General features: G+C 49.0%; 1 protein-coding gene across 2 annotated transcripts in view; it reads left to right on the top strand.

Annotated features, from left to right (window-relative positions):
* The window catches only part of TRPC1 (transient receptor potential cation channel subfamily C member 1), a 489,142-nt gene that overhangs the window by 197,286 nt on the left and 270,390 nt on the right, over positions 1–21,466 (top strand). For both annotated transcript variants that reach the window (XM_069618262.1, XM_069618263.1), the window contains exon 7: positions 15,465–15,801. In XM_069618262.1, the coding sequence (XP_069474363.1) occupies positions 15,465–15,801 (337 nt within the window). The remainder of the gene's footprint in view (positions 1–15,464; positions 15,802–21,466) is intronic.

The raw sequence follows: 21,466 nt of genomic DNA, 5'->3' as shown, positions 1-21,466 counted from the left end.
TACTCCTGCCCTCTATATGGCAGATTAGAAGCAGAGAGCATCCCAGCCAAGATTCTCTATGCGGTAGCAATGGACCAGCAATCCAGTCTTTAGCTCTCAGGAGGTGATGCAGGTTGTTTCTTGGGCACAGTGTAGTCCCCAAGTCACCCCATGAAGGAATGTCCCCACACTTTTATGTGATAGCACAGTTCTTTATATAAATATGGTTCAATAAATATACACACTCCTTAATACACTTTGTGCTTTGGCAATACTAATATGGTAAATGTACAATGTCTATGTGGTACCACAGTTCACTCTTGACTCCTTAAAATGCACCAACTGCTGACTTTCTCAATAGCATACAAATCAAATAGACATGTGAATCAACACCAGACATAGGAAGGAAGACAAGTTAGGTTAGACAATGGCAGAATAGTTCTTTAGCTACTAAGTCATAGTTCTGCGTGAGGACTCCCCCACCCCCACCTTGGCAACCTGTAAATAAAGTGCATCGATCAAGCCCAGTCCATATATGTTTAAATAGTTTTGTTTCCTGCTAAAAATGTTCTACTACCCAAATGTACCTGGGTTTAGCAGAGTTCTTCAATGGTTCATCGACGGATCCCTCTTGAGTGGACTCACTTTAAGGCAGGAGCCACGGGTCATCGAGATTCCTCGAAGAAAATGTGAACACTTGTCGAGACAGCAGCTTCGGCGTTCGCGATGCTCATCGACGATCTGTCGTGGACGTCCTTTGAAGAGGAGGCGTGCGGTGCACCACGATGGGAGTTTGTTGCTGCAAAGATGATTCAATGAAGAACGTAGGCCCGGCAGCGGGTGTCGGCGTTGCCGTTGACGATCGGGACTCGACCACAGCTGGCTTTGGATCTTCGTTGGTCTTTGTGGACTTCGGGTGATGGGAAACCCACCGGCTGATTCTCCTCGGTTCGTCGACGACCTCGACTTTTTCCGGTGGGATAAAGCAGTTGACAGTGATGGCAAGCAAGTCCTACGTTTAAATGTTCTTAGGCAATGGAGCATTGCAGCTCCGGTCGACGAGGTTACAGCGGTCCTCCGAACTTCGGTCAATTGTGATGGTTGTTGAACGCCTCGACGTCCTGGCGCTTCACTGCGTGATTCTCGGCAGACCCCGTCTCCGTTCTGCAGCCTTTCGAGGACTGTCTTCCAGGGCGCCTTGCGATGATCAGCTTCTTGCACAATGTTCCCTTGTAGCTCGGGGAGAGGTCCCCTACCCAGGACCTCTCTTGTATCAGTCCTTAATGGACACAACAGCTTTCAGATTTTGGCGAAGGCAAGCAGCAGCAAGATTTTCTTCTTCAGCTGGGTTTCAAGGTTAAGCATCAGGTTTCGACTTCAGCTTCTGAAAAATTCTGGTAAGTGAGAGGTTGCCAGATTTACTGTTCTGTCTCTCATTCACACTGCTGAGTCACACTCGGGCAACCAATCATTGAGAAGGACATTCATGCAGGTAGGCAGCCAATCAGGCCCACATTGCATTCAAGCCGTTCACTTTCATCCAGACTCCAATAACAAGGAATGTGGATTGGGACAAGCACCCAGTCTTTCAGCACACCACACTACAGTCATGTCAGTTTCTGGCAGGGATGTCTCATTCCTTGTGTCACACACACAGATAACGGACACCCAGAACATGAAGTGTATATTGGTGACCCACTCCATTCACCCAGGTCCCACCCCAAGGGTGTACCCACAATATACAGTCATTGGAAAGGCTCCAGCCAGTCTGGCCTGGACTTCCCCCACAATACCATATATGGAGCTTCCACCCAACAGCCAGTCAGGGGAAGAGGCAGAGTCAGGGCTTCTCAGGACTTTAGGAAAACAAGGTAACAGGTAATAGAAATCAAGAGGCCACAGGGGTCATCTTGTCTCCAATCAGGAATCCACTGATTCCTATGGCAGGTCCTGGGTATCCCAAAATGGAGGATACTCTGAGCACCTGTCAAATCAAGAATGGAGCTGTTACCACTCCATACCCTGCTCTGCGGGCCACACACATGTGCCCAAAAACATATGCTAGGAGTACAGGGTTGTACCCCCACCAGTGGGTGCCACAAGGGGATCCCAAGGGCCTGTTCACCACAACCAAAAAGAGCAAGAGCTGCACTGCCAGGAGTCCCACATGGACTTGTGCACAAAACACAGAGCACACATGATAAGGGAGTACAGGATAAGGACACTGAGGGCCTGTCCCTCCAATGCATTTCCATCATCACAGCGGCCTTTCTGAATTAGTTGATTATCCAACATGGTGTCATACACCCATGAAAGTATTCGGTACAGTGGATCCATTTGTTTTTCCCGTAACACATTTTTGCTGAAGCTAGGTTTCCCGGGTCCGGCTGTGGGGCTGCAGAGAATCACTTTTCGTGGGCCTAATCCCTCTCCTTCACCTCTTTGGGCACTTTGGGCACTTGTATTATTAAAATGATAGTACCCCAGTTCACTCCTTACACTCCCACCTTCATCACCCCTTCACGCACTTACCTTGCCCCCGCTTAGGTTTTCCACTTCTCCCCTAGCTCTGCCACTTTCTGGACCTTACCTTCCCAACCTCCTGGGTTCTCCTCCCAGCCCACTGGTTCTCTTGACTCCAATCTATTGGTCCTGCTTTCACCCAGCCTCCTTGGCTGTAACTGCAGATTCCTTTCTCCTCCTTATCCCAGCCTTATAGGTCTCTCCAGCCTCCTGTCTTCTGCTCTATCCAGTATCTGGGGGACTCTGCTCCAGTCCCCCGCTTCATGCTCTCCCCAGGATCCAGGTGCTTTGCTCAAGTCTCCTGCCTCCAGCTCTGTATACAGTTTATTCTCCATCTTTCTTCAGCTATCACCAAATGACGTCTCCCTACTATTGACTGAGCCCTTGATGTTTGATAGGGCTTTGATTCCTCCTTCCAGCCCCCTCTGGTGGAATGAGAATTGGGTGTTTGAGATGGGCTGGGGATAAGCTACCAGGCTATGCATCTGTGGATACTTTCAGCTGAGGTTTGCGGCTTGGGATTGACTTGTCGCTCCCCCTGGGTGGTTCCCATTCTGCCTCACAAACCCTAACCCTGCCACCTAGCCGTTTACTGTGATAGGGAACTATGGTGTGCTGCATTGGAATAGGGAATTTGGGAGTTGTTTTTGTGGGCCTGACTGGGTCTTCTTTGACTACTTTGACTTCTTTGACTACTGGACCGCAGCTTTAGGTACTACGGCTGCCATATGGGAGTTCCTAACTCCCTTTTGTTTTTTAGTTGCTGTCTGACTGTCTCAAGTATACCTTGTTCTGGCTCAGGTCCTCCTCTTTGTTTAGATGGATTCAGGAGTGGTTTCAACACCTGCACAAGAGGAGCCATGCACACTAGCGCTGCTGGTCCTGCAGGAAAGCTGCTCCTCTATTTTCTGAAAGCAGCCAGAGTAGACACAGTTATCCTGTCATGAAGTGGGCCTGTCTGCTGCACATGGTATGGTGGGGTCCGCTCTGGTATGCAATGCTGACCCTGAGCTTAACCACATGTCGCTTGTGGCATCTGGCTTCCTTGGTGACCTCTCCATCCACCAACATGGTCAGGCAGGGTACTTCGTTACAGTAGGGACACCCCTGCAACCCATCATAGGCCTCTCACTCCCCCCACCCCCTTCTTCATTCTCTTGTGCGGGGGGGGGGGGTACCCTGCAAACTGCAGATTCCTGCAAGGGCTGCTTCTTACTGTGATGTGACCCGCCCCCCCCCCCCCCCCCATGCCCAATTTTTCTCCCCCTGCATGGAAATCATTTCTTTTCCTCTGCCTTGCACCCCTCATAGTCCTGATCCTTACCTTGTCAGCCCGCTGCTTTTTGTTCTCTTGTAAGGCTTAGACTAAGGAGATCAGGGGCTTGGTGAAAAGTTTAGTTAACCCACTCAAGATCTTGCCAAGAAATATATTGTTTGTACATGTAATTTAAAACACTTATTTAACAACACTGATGCATTAAGTCAAAATGTAAGTGAAGCAATATATACGCATACACATAGGGCATACACAATAGGTTACATGACACCATCACACAGACCACGCTTTAAAATGTGCACAGTTATTGTGTGCATAGTTATTGTTAAATATGTTACAATAATCTAAATTTGAGGGAGAAGATGTTAAAACAAGTTATCACAGGCCTTACAAGATTATAAGGAAGCACTAGTCCATAGTAACTAAAAATAGTTCCAGCCCTAGCTTAAGAACAAGTGTTCTACAGTGTTCAAGGTAAATAAATAAGCTTTGAGCCATCAGGGGAAGTTTCAGAAGTTATTCAACGTTCTCCCATAGAAAAGCAATTGGCTGAATGCAGTAGTTTGCGCTATATCCAATGACACAATCTGTAATATTTTAAAATCAGGGTTCTTACAAAAGAAGGGGACGGGAAACAAGCCTCGTAATCTAGAGGAACCAAAGACAGGATTCCAACCCCCGTGTTCCCTCACCAAAGGCAAGACTAGCTGGACGGGGCTTTACACCCAATTTTAGTAACTGGGGACCACTAGCACTTCAAAGCAGGTATACAACAGGTATACAAACCAGCCGTTTGTTCTAAGATCCGAAAAGACAATGACCCCGGGTAAGTAAGAGCTAGTGGAGAGAACGACTTTCGCCATAAGGTACACTGTTGGAGGTCGTGGGACCACGGTTTCAGAGTGGTGTTCTTCTGATAAGTATGACAGCTGTGTCCAGTAATGTTGTGTCATCATCATAAAACTTTATTCGGCACAAGCTTTAAAACCAAGTTGAAAATACATACAAGCAAAAGGATAAAATGAAATACAAATATGCACAGATGCAATACATCGCATAATTAAAAAGGTAGTTTTGAAATGATATTTACAGAATCAATGTCCTAGCTGTATAACGGTTTCTCAGCCTTAGGGCGCTGCAGATTGGTCTTTGTAGTACTGATAAAATAGCAGAGCCTGGCAGCAATAATAGATAATGCAAAGCCAACCTAATTGTTCTTATGCCCAGATGCCTAAATGGGGGGTTAGAGGGGAATGTATTCTGCCTAATCTTCATATATAACTTGAATAACAACATAAAGTGCATAATGTCCTCTGTGTGGCGACAGTGTGGACAGGTAGACCTTTGGAGGGGGAGTGAAATCTCCAGGAGTATACCTGACCAATCGGCAAAAAGCCGAATCTGAAGCGTGCTATAAGTGACCTACTGCTGCGTTGAGTCCAAATAATCTATCCTTTTACATGGGGTGGAAATACGAAGAGAATTCCTATTGGGCTGTTTGAGCAGTTTTTTCCTGCCTCTCTATTTACCCTATGTTTTTTTATTTTCCCACTAATCAACCCACCATCTTTTTTGGTGATGATACCCGGGTTCCTAAAAAGATCATCTGCATTCACTTTCAATGGAGACTTAAACACATAGTCGAGGCAAGGGATCCTGAGTACATTATTTCTCCAGCATGGGGTCTGGCATGGATTCACATGCTCATGAATATTCCCCGTCGTCAGGCTGGGAATCCTCGGTAAAGAAAAAACCAGTATCAGTTTCGTTTCTGATCTGTCTTTCGTAGTAGTAACCAATCACTGGTCTCTGCGTCATACTGACCACAGCCAATGACTGCCCTCTACCTAAGCCCTGCCTCTGGCAGCCATCTTCAGATTTTTACCGCACGTTCATGTGTTGGGATCCTCGTGCTATTGCTCTCGAGCGTTAGTGCTATTTTTTCACGTTTTTTCTCAAAAACTTCATTTTTTTCAGTCAGAAGAGCCTCAAGCTCCACCGACTCTCCATCCGATCAACGGGGACCCATGTCGGATTCGTCCACGCCCCTCAAGGGTGAAGATTCGTCGAGCTACGCTTTTGGAGGACTCTAGAAGTTTCTCAGGCCCATCTCGGTCATGGCCCAGGAGAAGGGAAGCTCGACGCCCGGAAAGCTGTTCAGGGTCTGCCCTGGATGCCAGCTGCAGAATGTCTTTAAGGAAGACGAACACTCATTTTGTCTTTACTGCCTGCATGAGGACAAGACGCACGTGGAGAAGGACTGTGCGTTTTGCGGCAACATGTCGGAGCGGACCATGAAGGACCGCCATCAACGTCTCGCCAACTGGCTGTAAGGGAAGAGCCCGTCCGGCGAGAAGAAGAGGAAGAAATCCGAGCGTTCTTCTAAGACCTTTGAGGACGCCCCGGCGACGGGGGTCCAACATAAGGCCAAGCACCGTGAGTCCGCTGGCACCGGGAGCGCCGAACGGTCGGACTCTACGGGCGCCAGGCAGGGCGCACCCTCCCCGGCACCATCAACCACGAGCCAACGCTCTGGGTCGGGTAAGAGGAAGGCCGAGCACCCGGCGAAGCTCCTGGAGAGGCACCGGTCGAGCTCGAAGGCGGAAGGGGAGCGAGGCAGTGTCTCCCCCCCTCAAGGAGAAGGCGGTGAGCGCACCTAAGGTGGTGAAAGCCTTAATCCATCCGGCCAAGGCCTCTATCGAGACAGTCGCGGCGGCCCTGGCTCAGCCTGTGGAGGCTACACCAGTGGTGGCGACCTCGGGGCTCAGAGTCTCCCTGCCACCGCGGAGGGAGTCCTCTTTTATGCCCATCGACAGGACCCCTGTGAAACCTCCGACGGAGAAGAAAAAGGGGGGGGGGCAGGAGGTCGTCGTGGATTCGGCCTCAACCTCTGAGGAAGAACTGATCGAGGTCTTAAGCCACGGCGTTGGCGTGGAAGAAGACCAGCCCGTCGGGAGGGATCCCGACGCAGGAGACGACATCGTCGAGGGTACCGACGGGGCCCCTGACCGCCCGTCGGATTCCCCTCTGCCAGTGCTGCAAGACAACTCGGCGCCCATTTTGTTGGCTATACAGTCCTTATGCTCAGAGATAAGGACGAGACTGCCGTTACCAGTGGAGGAACCACTCCCGTCGGGGGACCCGGAACCAGGCCCTTCGGGCAGCCCCCCTCCTAAGAAAAGAAGGATTCACCCTCCACCTCCTTTTCAGCCGTCGCGCCCCGTTCAGTTCCCCTCCCCGTCCACGACTAGAGGGGATGATACGGGGACTGACACGGCCGCGACGGGTACGGACGACGAGGTGTACGACGAGGATCTGCCGTCGTCTCCTCCCACCCGGGCTTCCCCGCCCGACGAGATTGGATCTTTTCACTCCATGATCGCCAGGGCATCCGAGCTCTTCCAGCTCTGCCCGGAGGAGAAGAAGAAGGAAGGTTTCCTTTATCAGCGGCGCGAGGCCAAGAGGAAGACGGTCCTCGCGGTACCTCTACTGGACAATATTTGGGATGAGCCTAGCCCTCCTCAAGAACCCATCCACGACGCCGCCTAGAAGAGACCGGTACAAGAAGAAGTACCGGGTCCCGGACGCGGCCCCCTTGTGCCTCGCACTCCGTCGTCTCCGCGGCGGCCAGGAAGAAAGCGGGGGGGGGGTGCGGCTTTCACGTCGACTTCCCCGCCGGACGGCGAGGGAAAGAGATTGGACACGATGGGGCGCAGGGTCATCTTGTCTGCAGAGACGACGATTAAGGCGGCTAACGCCTTGGCTATCGTAGCCCGCTACGACAGGGAGCTGTGGTACAAACTGGCTCCCCTGCTGGACTTCCTACTGGACGACAAGAGGCCGGATGCCCTGGAGATCTTGCAGGAAGGTGAGGTGGCGTCGGACCACGCCATCACGATTGAGACGGACATCGCCGACACTGGATTTCGTCAGTTGGGCAACGGCGTGTGCCTTAGGCGGCGTGGATGGCTCAAGGCTACTGACTTCCGTCAAGACGTACAGACCAGAGTCCTGGACATGCCGTTCGATGGGAACAACCTGTTTGGGAAAACAGTGGACGATTCCCTTCAAGCCATTAAAGCGGACACGGAGACGGCCCGGGTGCTCGGGGTTCTCCAGCAACGGCGGCCGCCCTTTCGGAGGGTGCCTCCAAAGGTTCCGGCGGCGGATTTTCCACCTACCGTCAAGCGACCCGTTCGTCGTCTCAGGAAGCTTACAGGGGACGAGGCAAGTCGGGCGGACCCCGCCGTCATCGCCAAGGAGGTCAAGGCGGCAAAGCCTCGTCTAAGCAGGATTGAACTGGCCGTGGGGTCGGGCCCCCACCGAAGCACCCCGGTGGGAGGCCGGCTGGCGAGCTTCGTCAGCGTGTGGGAGTCCATCTCCACCGACCGTTGGGTGCTGGACGCCCTAGCCCAGGGCCACGCGCTCGAATTTCAAAGAAGGTGCCCGCGCGTCCCCCCTGCGGCCAGGAAAGAGCTTCACGTCCCTCAGCTTCTCCGGGAGGTAAAGGCGATGCTCAGGAAGGGCGCCATCGAACTCGTCCCAAAGAGGCTTCGGGGCTCCGGAGTTTACTCAAGATACTTCCTCGTGAAGAAGAAGACGGGAGGATTGCGCCCCATCCTAGACCTACGACGGCTGAACAAGTTCATCAAGGCACAGAAGTTCCGGATGGTCACCCTCCAGCACGTCCTGGGGCAGCTGGAGGAGGGCGATTTCCTGTCGTCGTTGGATTTGGAGGATGCCTACTTCCATATTCCCATCCTAAAGGGGCACCGAAAATTTCTCAGGTTCGTGGTCCAAGGGCGTCACTATCAGTTCAGAGCCCTTCCCTTCGGTCTACGGTCGGCTCCCAGGGTATTCACCAAGTGCCTTGCACCAGTGGCGGCGCAACTGCGCCGAGAGGGGATCCACCTCTACCCCTACCTGGACGACTGGCTCATCCGAGCCAAGACGAGGGAGCTCGCCGTGAAGCACACGGCAAGGACCGTCCAACTTCTCACGGACCTGGGATTCTCCGTGAACTACGCCAAGTCCCACCTGGTTCCCGCGCAAGACGCACTGTTTCTGGGAGCGAAGCTCGACACAGTGTCCCTTCTGGCCTCCCCGTCGGAGGAAAGGACCAGGGCCATCCTGGGCAAGGTACAGCAGATGTTGGTTGCCGACGCGGCCAAGGTGAGGTCCATCAAGTCCCTCCTCGGAATGATGTCTTCTTGCATCTCCCTCATTCCCATGTGCAGGCTCCGGATGCGCCCGTTGCAGGAGTTCCTGGACGCGCGCTGGATCCAAACGACGGGCGACTTCGAGGAGAGGATCACACTCGACGAGAGTTTCCGACGAGCGATCCGGTGGTGGGGAACCCGCGCGCATCTGACGGCAGGCATGGACTTCCAGACCCCAGGCCACCAGGAGACAGTGACCACGGATGCCTCCCTGGAAGGGTGGGGAGCGCACACCGAAAATCTGCACGCGAGAGGCCTTTGGCTCCCGACGGAGAAGTCCCTCCATATCAACGTCCTGGAGCTCCGTGCAGTGTTTTGGGCCCTCAGATCCTTCCTTCCGTCCCTCAAGGGCAAGGTGGTGAGGATCTTCACCGACAACACCACCACCATGTTTTACATCACGAAAACAGGGCAGAACCAGGTCCCCAGCACTGTCCAAGGAGGCGCAGGACCTGTGGCATTGGGCCGTCGCCCAAAGGATGTTTCTGGTGCCGTTTCATCTGGCAGGGATAAAAAACACCATCGCCGACTCACTCAGCAGGGAGCTGCGCTCGTGCCACGAGTGGGAACTACGGCAGGATCTAGTGGATCACCTCTTCCGACGGTGGGGCACACCCCAGATCAACCTGTTCGCGACGGCGACGAACTCCAAGTGCCGGAGGTTCGCCAGCAGGTTTCCCCAGCCGAGGAGCATGGGCGATGCTTTCTCGTTCCCCTGGGAAGGCCTGTTCCTATACGCGTTCCCTCCACTGCCACTGCTGATCCGGCTCATCAACCAGCTCAAGAGGTCACAGTGCAGGATGATCCTCGTCGCACCTGCGTGGCCGAGGCAGATATGGTTCCCGGACCTTCTGGACTTGTCAGCGTCCCCGTCAATCAAGCTGCCAGTGGACGCGGATCTGCTCTCCAGGCAAGGAGGTGCCATCCTCCACCACGACCCGAAGTCGCTGAACTTGCAGGCCTGGCTCCTGCAGCGCTAGAGATTGGAGGATACGACATACCGGCCGACTGAAGAGAGGTTCTTGCAAAGGCCAGGGCATCCTCAACTCTTAAATGCTACGGACACAAATGGAAGAGGTTCTCTGTCTGGTGCCACGCACAGAAGATTAACCCTCTAAGGATTACGGCTCCCCAAGTACTGCCGTACCTGTTGACGCTGGCCAAGGCTGGACTGGCACACGCGTCCATCAAGATTCATCTTGCTGCGATCTCCCGATACACCAGAACCACGGGGCGGACGTCCTTGTGGTCTCATCGTCTGGTGAAAGAGTTCATGAAGGGACTGTTCAGATCGTTCCCACCGGTGAAGGCTCCGGCCCCGGCGTGGGAGCTCAACGGGGTGCTGACCAAGCTCATGGGGACTCCGTTCGAGCCTCTGCACTCGGCCCCGTTGAAGTTCCTGACGTGGAAAACAGCGTTTCTTGTGGCCATCACCTCCGCACGACGAGTGGGAGAGATCCAGGCCCTATCTTGCAAGCCACCATACTTGACTTTTCACGACACGAGGGTGGTGCTCAGGACGCAGCCCTCCTTCATGCCCAAGGTGCCGTCGGACTTCCACCTCAACGAACCCTTGGTGTTGCCTGTGTTTTTCCCGCCGCCTTCGTCGCCGGCTGAGAGGACTTTGCACTCGCTTGATGTGGCTAGAGCGCTGAAGTTCTACGTGGACCGCACGAAGTGTTTTCGGAAGACGTCACAATTCTTTGTGAACTTTGGACCTGTCAATCAGGGGAAGGCTCTCTCGAAGGCTTCCATTTCCAGATGGCTCTCCGGCTGTATCATGTACTGTCATCGGTTGGCAAACCGACCGCTGCCTGGCCGTCCGAGAGCCCATTCCACCAGAGCAATCGCAGCTACCACGGCGTTCCTATCTGGTGTGCCCCTGCTGGACATATGCAGGGCTGCTACGTGGAGGTCGACGCACACCTTCACGAAATTCTACTGCGTCGATCGGGATTCCAGGGAGGAGTCCAGGGTCGGCCAAGCAGTGCTGCGCAACCTGTTCGCCTGAGGTGAGCCTGGTGAGGAGGTAAGATTGCTTAATGTTGAGTTTGATGTAATGCTTAATGTTGAGCCTTTGCCACCTCCCGTGGTTGTGCATGTGTGTACTGCTATGTATTCTTTATTCATGAGCATGTGAATCCATGCCAGACCCCATGCTGGAGAAGGAACAAGTTACTTACCTGTAACTGTTGTTCTCCAGCATGGGTCTGGCATGGATTCACATGCGAACCCTCCCGCCTAACCCTCTGCGGCTCTTCACTTGGTCATACTGCCACTTCACGTGCTTCCAAATCTGAAGATGGCTGCCAGAGGCGGGGCTTAGGTAGAGGGCAGTCATTGGCTGTGGTCAGTATGACGCAGAGACCAGTGATTGGTTACTACTACGAAAGACAGATCAGAATCGAAACTGATACTGGGTTTTTTCTTTACCGAGGATTCCCAGCCTGACGACGGGGAATATTCATGAGCATGTGAATCCATGCCAGACCCATGCTGGAGAACAGCAGTTACAGGTAAGTAACTTGTTCCTTCTTGCGAGAATGTCGCTGAGGACTTTATGGGAGAATGCAGCTTCCGGATTAGTCCATAGGGTTAGCGTGCTCATCTCTAAGAAAGGGCGGGTTCAGTTTGCAGTGCATGGAACTGGTTTGGGCTGAGTGTGAGAGATTTAGGTGACACCTAATGAAGGTGTCCTCTTTTAAATGGATTGGATGAATATCCTCGAATCTCTAAAGCTCAGCACCATAAAGTGCTATTGCACATGGTTTTGACCTATAGATTTAGTGGCTCTAATCTCTTTCAGCAACCTAATGGTTCTGAACAGCACCTGGCAGACAAAGGTGCAGAGCAGGGCATCCAAACAGTGTAAAATAAAGGTACCACTGCCTCTTTTGGCTTCACTAAGGTGAAACTTGGTTTGCTTGCGCTGATGTATTTTAAGGAGGTCGTAGTGCTACCCACTTGGCCTAAATGAAATATAGGGTCCTTCTACAGTGGTAGCCTAAAGGCACACGAGTGCGCCCAAAACAAAATCACTTGAGCAGGGGAGGGAGGTGAAAAAAGACACGTTATTCCTAAATATTCAGTCAGGGTTTCAAATCAATCATCCAATATTCTGGGGCGTCTTTGAACTAGATTGGAAAGATGCGAAAAGAAAAATATTTTCTTAAAGTGTGTTTGGGTCATATACCACTTCTGAGCTTTTCTGCATTTTTTAAATTAAAGTACACTTGTAGGTTCTCTGGCAGGGTTCTGTAACCTTTGGCTCTTCAGATGTTTCCGGCTCCAACTGCCGTCAGCCCCAGCCATCATAGTCCATGGTTAAGGAGGATGGGAGTAGTAGTTCCACACATCTGGAGAGCCACAGATTGCAGAACCCTTTTCTATGGGCTGGTTCCCAAATGTTACTCCTTGCGTCTTTGGCTATTTCAGTGCCCTAGCTCCTACCCTCATTTCTTTTTTTCCTTTTCCAAAAACGTTTGTTTAACATACTGCGGGAAAGGGCAGCTACATGTATACATACTTTGCATTTCAAAAGGGTCACGACTCCTATCACATTCCGATTTAATATACAGACAGGGAATAGTAACAGTCTCTTTCCTTGTGCACCAGAAGAAGTCAAAAACACTTAGCCCCTCCAACGGTTTCTTTGGGAAAGACCCCCTACCGGGAGCAACATTCGCTGCCAGTCCCCTTGCGCTAAAACAGTGTCTCATCTGCAGGGGTTTACCCACAATCGCTGGGCAGTTTTCTGCAAAGTCAGGGAAAGGTCTCCATACAGACAAGTATTGTGCCTCCCCTGTCGAATTGCAGTAATTTTATCTGCCACTATAATGTCCCATATTTTGACCCACCACATCTGGACCAGCAGGCCTTCCTCAATTTTCCAGTTGCCTGCAATAGTCAATTTGGCCACCAGGAGAAGGTGCCCAATCAGCGTAGCCATTGGACCCGACAAGGGAAATAGCCCTTCACCTGTGTCCCCTAGCAATATTACCTGAGGATTCATAAGGAGAGTCAGCCCCATAATGTCCTTAACCTTGGACAAAACCTCCTTCCAGAAGAGCTCAACCTTTGCACATGTCCACACCTTGTGGCGGAGAGAACCCACTTTGTCACAGCCCTGCCAGCACCTCGATGGGTGATCTGCAGTGATATGGTGCAGCCTTTCTGGCGTATGGTACCACCTGAGACAGAACTTGTATTCACACTCCTTGTCCATAGCGCATTGTGATGATGTATGCATTCTCGCCTGAATCCGCATTCTTCATCCTCTAGTGGGCCCCACAGATCCTCCTCCCACTGACTCATGTACGGCAGCTGTACCACTGGGTACCCTGTATCTAATAGTCTGTTGATTTGCCCCGGTAAGCCCCTCCCTGAACCGTCAATTCAAGGGCATTTAACGGTCTACTAGCCCTATGTTTTATAGGGGGGGTGTGAAGCCCAGTATCTCAACTGTGTGTGTACCAGAAATGTTCAGTCTCAGGCAAGGTAAAGGTGTCTTTACATTCTTGGAAGGTGTGTGGGGCAACTCCCTGTACATCTGCTGTAGTGTTACCAACCCGCCTGCTTCCCATGCGCCAAAAGTGCTAACATTACACCCTGCGCGAAACTCTGGATTATTCGAGACCGGTGTGAGGTGGACCGGGTCCTTGTGTCATGTCCCACCTACGAAGGACCCAACTCGTATAGGACAATTTGTTCCTGGTGGCTGACAAGAGTGAGAAGCCATGTGTTGAGTGCAGGGATCCCTGGGCTACATATGTCAAGTGAGCTAGCCCCACAGCTGACCGAGCATGCTCTATAACTTTCCAAATCGGTTGCACAGCGGTGTCCCCCAGCTGACCGTGTGGTAGATATGTGCGGCTAGGTTGTATTTGAACACATCTGGAACCCCTAGGCTACCCACCGCTGTCGTCCTCATTAACACCTTCTTTGAAATTTGTAGCCGCTTTTTTCCCCTTATGAATTTGATAATCTTCCCCTGCAGTGTGTGAAATTCTGTGTCCGGGATTCTGACCGGCAGTGCTAGACAAGAGTATATTAAGCGAGGTATGAGATTCATCTTTACTGCAGCTATTTTCACAAACCATTATATTTCTTACCTAGCCCATCTGCTTAGGTCATCGGACATTGCTTGGAAAAACAGGGGGGAAATTGCAGCAAAGCACTTCAGAGACCCTGTTAGGGAAGCGCACCCCCAGATAGGGGATCGATTCCCTGGACAACTGTATCGGTGCCAGAACTTCAATGGCAGGTCGTTCCTGGGCTCCTAACGAAATATTCAGCCCATGCGACTGATCAAAGTTCATTCTGAACTGTGTCACCTTGTCATAGCTTGTTAGTTCCTCCATTATTCGGACCAGGGAAGTGCGGGGGTTTCAGAGAGTGAATAGGATGTCATCAGCATAGCGCAAAACCTTATAGCTAACACCCCCTCCACCACTATCCCCTCAATGCCCACATTATCCTTGATCCGACAGGCCAACGGCTCCATGCACAATGCAAATATCAATGGGGACAGAGGGCAGCCCTGTCTGGTACCCCTGGTAATTGTTAGCCTAGTCGAGAATTGCCCATTAACCCGGATCCTCTTCATATTTCAGTGTATGTTCAGTAATGTACTGCTCAAGTAGCCTGTATGAGTAGATCAATTTCTTCCCCGCTCCTCTCGCCCCTTCTGACATCTCTTGTGCCAAGCTGCTCATTTCACAGCATCCCTCTGTCTTGATGATACTGTATGTGAGGTACAGCTGTACATAACCAAACCTTTCAATTTCAGGCAGAGGAAAATTGGCCTTAAAATGCTGACCCATGTGTTACAGGTCACCCCTTTTCAAATGTATAAAGTTTCCACCACTCAAAGCAGATGTAATTTCTGGGTCCCAAGCATTGATGTCAGAGGCAAGGGTGTTGGTGCAACCCCAATTCTTTAGTTATAGGATCCCAATACTGATTGGAGAGTGCCCATTCAAGCTGACGCAATCGCTTCTTAAGAGCACCTGAAAGCCACTCAAAGGCTGGAGCCAGTTGCGCCACTAGAAAGTATGTTGAGGTGTGCCTAAGCCTCCATTCATTCTGGCCTGTAGCAGTACTATACATGGGATCCTATGTAGCTTTCTATTCCAAATTAATTCAAAAATACGTTTTGGGAGCATACCAAACTTGCTTATTCTTCTCATCGTGGTGAGAAGTAAGTGCCCTCTAAGTTAAATCATTTTCGCGCTTTTGATTTTAATGTCCTGATCATTCACTTTTATCCATTTTGCATTATACACAGAAATGGACACATATTGTCATGTTTGCATCCATGCTTGATTCATAATGTGGTGCCTAGGGTAGTGAATAAGATGAAGGAATGTCCGTTAAATATTTTTTTTTTAAACCGAATGACCGAAGTGCACACCAAAACAGAAATGCAAAAAGTCATGAAGGTTTACTTTGTGTTTTCTCTGTTTCAGTTCGTTTCACAGTCCAACTGTCAGCAGTTTCTCAACACTGTTTGGTTTGGTCAGATGGCAGCCTACAGACGCAAGCACACCTGTAAGAAGATTTTGATTGTGCTGACCGTGGGTCTTTTCTGGCCAGTGCTGTCTCTCTGCTACTTATTGGCCCCCAAATCCCGAGTCGGGAGAATCATTCACACGCCATTCATGAAGTTTATTATTCATGGGGCCTCCTACTTCACCTTTCTGCTGTTACTCAATCTGTACTCTGTGGTCTATAATGAGGACAAGAAGAACACCATGGGGCCTGCATTGGAGAGGATAGACTTCCTCCTCATCCTGTGGCTCATAGGTAAGTAGATATCTAGTTACAACCTCTGGCTTTTAAGACCATGTTGAAGGGTTGGGCCACTCCTTATTTCTGATATTTCAATAAACAACTGTTACCTTTTCAAGAGGTATTGAATTCATGGTAATATTTCAGATTCTAATGTCTACGTTTGTACTACATCCTCACCCCTATTTTAAAAAGTAAGTTCTAAATATTTTGAAACGAATGAATGAAATATTCTATCCATTCTCTTGTTACATTGTGACTGTACTGAACATTATTCCTAGACAATCACTGTTGCCTTAGTCAATAATTGCACGTTTTATTCTCCTCTTTAAATAAAAACATTATTTTCAAACCTCTAACATAATGTACCTTGTGCACCATGGGGGTTCTACTAGCTCCCTCCTCTTAATTTTAAGATTATCTTGTTTTCTTGTGTAACTTCTTTTGCGAAGGATAGTGTCAGTCCATGTTTGAAGCAATAGAAAAAATGTGAATACAACTGGAAATAAAGTGTTCTAGATTTCAGTGCATATAAACAAATGCTTGTACAATCGAAATGTGTAAGTGCGTGCCTGTTGTGATTTTGCATGTAGGTATTTTATGTCATGGATGTATGTTTATGCCTTCGTGCATTTGAATGGTGCATGCATTTATGGGTGGTGAGTGCACCTGCCATGTGATTGAGAATGCAATCAATGTGTGTGGATGAATGTTCTGGGTGCTCGTATGCAGAATGCAGCGTCCATGAATGCGAGAGGTGTATGAGTGAGTGATGGCTGAATAGGTATGAACGCGATTGTGTGTGTGTGAATGTTCTGGGTGGATGCTCAGGTGGAGCATGCAGTGTGAGTGAATGTGGAGAATACAGTGTGAGTGAATGTGAAAGGTGCATGGATGAGTGACAGGTCAGTAAATGGATATGGATATGAATGTGACTGTGAACGTTCTGGTTGGATGTATGCCCATGCCTGTGTGTAGAATGCAGTCTGAGTGACTATGAGAGAAAATGTATGGGTGAGTGACAGGTGAGTGAATGGGTATACATGTGTCTGTGAATGCTTTCAGTCAGTGGGTGCATGTGTAGAGAATGCAGTGTGAGTGGATGTGAGAGAAGGTGTATGGTTGAGTGAACCAGTATGAATGTGATTATGTGTGTGAATGTTCTGGGTGGGTGTCTGTAGAATGCAGGGTGAGTGAATTGGAAAGGTGTATGGGTGAGTCATAGGTGAGTGAATGGGTATGAATGTGGCTGTGAATGTTCTTGCCGTGTGGAGAATGCAGTTTCAGTGACTATTAGAGAAGGTGTATGTGTAAATGACAGATGAGTGAATGGATATGAATGCAATTGTAGGTGCATGTTTGGAGAATGCAGTGTCAGTGTTCTGGGGGCATGTGTGAGTGAATGTGAAAGAATGTTCTGGGTGGGTGCATATATGGAGAATTCAGTGTGAGTGAATGTGTGAAAAGGTGTATTGGCTAAGTGACTGGGGGGTGAATCGGTATGAATGTGATTGTAGGTCCATGTTTGGAGAATGCAGTGTGAATGTCCTGGAGACATGTGTGAATGAATGTGAAAGCTAGTGTATGAGTGAGTTACTGGTGGGTGAATGGGTATGAATGTGATTGTGTGTGTGTGGGAGCTGCTGGGGAGCCAGGGAGCGCTGGAACAATGTTGACCTTTCCTTAAGTGGATTTAACAAGGGGGGTCCTGGGAGTCCCTCTGCCAGACATTAGTCCTGGTTACGAGGGACTTACCCAGAGTCTTTAGCTCACTATCTTTCACAGAGAAGAAATATCCCAAACATATCAGTCTTTGTCCTGCCCTGGGGCAGTCCAGCACCGAAATGCGAGGCAATTCTCCTCTGAACAAGAGTACCAACAGAAACCCCAGACACGTGTTTCGGTCTGGTTGGACCTCATCAGTAGGGTGGATCTGTGCCTCTCTAAGAATAGTGAGCAAGGGGTCCACGTCTGGATTCCCCTAGTAACTTAGGGTGAGACCCAAAGTTACTTAAATATCCCAAACATATCAGTCTTTGTCCTGCCCTGACCGAAACACGTGTCTGGGGTTTCTGTTGGTACTCTTGTTCAGAGGAGAATTGCCTCGCATTTCGGTGCTGGACTGCCCCAGGGCAGGACAAAGACTGATATGTTTGGGATATTTCTTCTCTGTGAAAGATAGTGAGCTAAAGACTCTGGGTAAGTCCCTCGTAACCAGGACTAATGTCTGGCAGAGGGACTCCCAGGACCCCCCTTGTTAAATCGACCTTTCCTTAAGTTACATGGCCTGTTTTACTTCTGTTTTTGCGTATTATCGACTGGCATTTCGGTGCACCATTCTAGCCATTTCATACTATGTCTTGACATTTTGTGCCAGGCATCTATGATAAGGCAAGCATGATAACTGTACTTGCATGTCTAGACTGGCCTACATCGACCCAGTTGGGCCATGTTTTCGTATTGCGGCATGGCATTTTTAACAGCACTGCCAACAGGAGTATGTTCTTGCGTGTGGGTGCTGGCATATATTGGCAGAGCCAGCTTGAACAAGTTTTCTAATATTATTACTGGCAGGTTTGCACAAAGCAAAAATGAGTATGTTCTTATATGGGAATACTGGCATATATTGGTGCAGCCAGCATGGAAATGTATGGGCATAGTGAGCATGAACATGGTTTTATTTGCATGTATTGTGGGGAAAGGCATGAAAATCCATTTGGAAATGTTCATGGACACTCTGGTGACTTGCATCTATTGGATTTTTTCATGAGTTACCCAGCACAACTGTCTTGCTTTTTACCCAATTTTTCACAGAAAGTGTGCTGTATAATGCACCATTTTAATCCATTATTCAAAACTTGTTCTCGGGAGAGGTGCGGGGGGAGAAACTCCCTGGACCCTTTTTTGTTGGTTTGGGCTCCCTATCTACACTCGGTCGCTCTTGCATACTTGTAGCAAATATTTACGCCCCTCCAATCAAGATTCACCAGCCGGCACTGGTGGCTAGTACATTTGGGTGCCAGAGGCCAGCCACCGCCCCCTTGTTTGTACACTAGGTGAAAGATTTAAGCTTTGATTAACATACATCTTTCCCCTAGCACAGTGTGCACACGCCCCTGCAGCAGTATGATCATCATGGACATTGGGCACGCATGGTGGCCCAGCCCAGTCTGAAGTGTGGCGCAGTCCTGTGCTTTGAGAAGCTTTGGGGATGGGGGGAGGGGACCTCAGCATGGCCTGCAGGGGGCGCAAAATGTTATGTCACTGGCCTACAAGAGCCTAGTTTTGTGCCTGCAGGAATGAATTAAATGTTCCCATGATCCAGTTGATAATTGCAAATTAATTTTTTTAAAAAACGTATATTTATCTAATTAACCCTTAATTCTATTACCGCCTAGAGCGTGTTTAAAGTGCACATTGAAAAATATGGAAGGGACTGGGAGCACTTTTTCGAGTTTTGTCATTGGTTCCATTTTATTTTTTGTCAAGTCTCAGCCTCATTGCAAACGGGTATGTGTTAAACTTTTTAAGTTATCCTACCCACGGCGTTGACAGTTCACTGAAAGACGCCTTCTGGCGTTCTTTGTAATCCGGGCACAACGAACATGAGCCAGAACCGTTTGTTTTGCTCGTGTTTTCCCTTTCTACCAACTGTTCTGCTTGTCCGTGTCTGTGATGCTCCCTCGCCATCTTCCCCATTGCCTTCTCTCTGACCCCTTTCTCACAGCGTCGCTTCATTCCTCGCGCCAGTTGGGCTGCGAATTGTCGGTGGCTGTTTGAAATTATCATCCTACACGTTTTTGATCTTTTCAAGCCAGACATTCTCGCCTTTCAATCACAGGCACTGAAAAGTTCACTTTGTTGGACACTTGGAGAGCACTTAGTAAAGCGGTCGGGAAGTGAGATTTGGATGAATTACGAGTCCGACTAAACACCACGGTTCCTAGAAGTAGGCATCCCCAATTCATTTGCCTTTGTAACTGAGGTATCCATTCGCTTTTCTTCCGCCAAATTAGGTACCTGTACTAGTTTTATCTCCACAAATAATGTCACACGTTTGTATCGAGCCTAGTTAAGTGATGAAAACAAAAGCTTATGTCGCCACAATCTTATTTTACATTTTCTTTGGCTTTACTCGATCAGAAAAATCTGACTTAAGTAAACGTACTATATCACGTTTATATTTGTTAACTATACATCTAAGATACGCATTATTTAAAACACTTAATGGTACAAGTCTGATAACCCATCGTGACATGTCTCTGTCCCTTTGTTCTTTTGCAAACAGAGCAAGAAGGAACATTGTTCCCAGATGAATTTTGTTGCTTGTATGTGAGAAACGAAAAAACAAAAATATAATTCTCAACACATTAACTAAGAGGTAATACGTCTTTAGATCAGCCAATCGGTTTTTTGACAAAATAAATGCCTTTAGCGCCTTTAGGAGGAGTTTAAAGCAACGCTCAAGGTTAAAACATGTCCAACTGCCAGATTAAGAACATTTCCGAGTTTGAGCAAGTGGACTTTAAACACTACACTGTCCACATTCTTCTGACAGACGAACTTCCGCATTCATGTTACTTTGCGGGTTAAAAGTTGTATTTATTTTACAAAGCAAACATCGTGGAATTCAACAAAGTTGTCTAATGACCTTGAAAACAGCATAGACATTATGGTGATACAAATGAATAAATGCAAAATTGTAATCTTACTGAGTAAGCATCAAGGAGAACAATTGACAGTGAAAGAGGGAGGGAAGAAAATAAGTGGTACACGAAGAATAAGCACACAACAGAAAATGTACATTCTATTAGGACACATTAGCCATAAGCATCAAGAAAGCATTCCGGCATGTCTAAGAATTTGTCAGTGTCTCCTGATTGCTTATAAATTGCCCTCACGATTCGCACTCTTCCACCCAGCCATCAATGCAAAAGGAAGCAGACGATTTCCAAGACCTTAAAATATTATTTTTGGCAACCATACAAGCCCAGAGTAGCCAGACTTTTCTACAGAATTGTAATGTCATCAAGCAAAGATACATCTCCAAGCACTAAAAGTCGAGCATTCATTCTGATAGTGCAACTCAAGACGAAGCCCAGTCTTTCACAGACCCCATCCCAAAGTGTTTTGCTTTTTGACAGGACCAGATTAATTGACTCAGAGTGCCCCTTGCCTGATTGCATTTCCAACATATATCGCTCTCCAAAAGATGCCTTTTGAACATGCGCTCTGGAGTCCCATAAGTTCTCAAAAGGAGTTTAGTTTGTGATGCTCTTAGGCCCCAATCCATGCTGACCAGTTGTACACTGCCACAGCATCTTAGCCAACAGACCTGATCAATTGCTTCACCCAACTCCTCAGCCCAGATATTGGCTAACTCTGGATCTCCTTTACGACAGGATCTCAGAATTCCATACATAGTGGTGTCTGGGTATAGAGCACGTTTGCAAATCTACAGCGCTGACTATGTTGCGCCATGTGCTGCTAAGTGCATAGGGTCCATCTTGGCAGCAATGATACCCCTCAATTTCCTATACTCAGCATAGGTGAAGTCACTCAAATCAAAGTTACAGCATAGTCGTGTAAATAGGATCCATTCCTCATCCTCAACCAGATCTTTTATGTATTTAATTCCTCCTAAAAACCAAGACGGCCAGAATAATACTTTCCCTTCGGC

Source organism: Ambystoma mexicanum, chromosome 10 (genome assembly GCF_040938575.1).
Source record: "Ambystoma mexicanum isolate Mex_15411 chromosome 10, UKY_AmexF1_1, whole genome shotgun sequence".
In the NCBI taxonomy this organism is placed as follows: domain Eukaryota; kingdom Metazoa; phylum Chordata; class Amphibia; order Caudata; family Ambystomatidae; genus Ambystoma; species Ambystoma mexicanum.
This window is presented reverse-complemented; position numbering and strand designations above follow the sequence as displayed.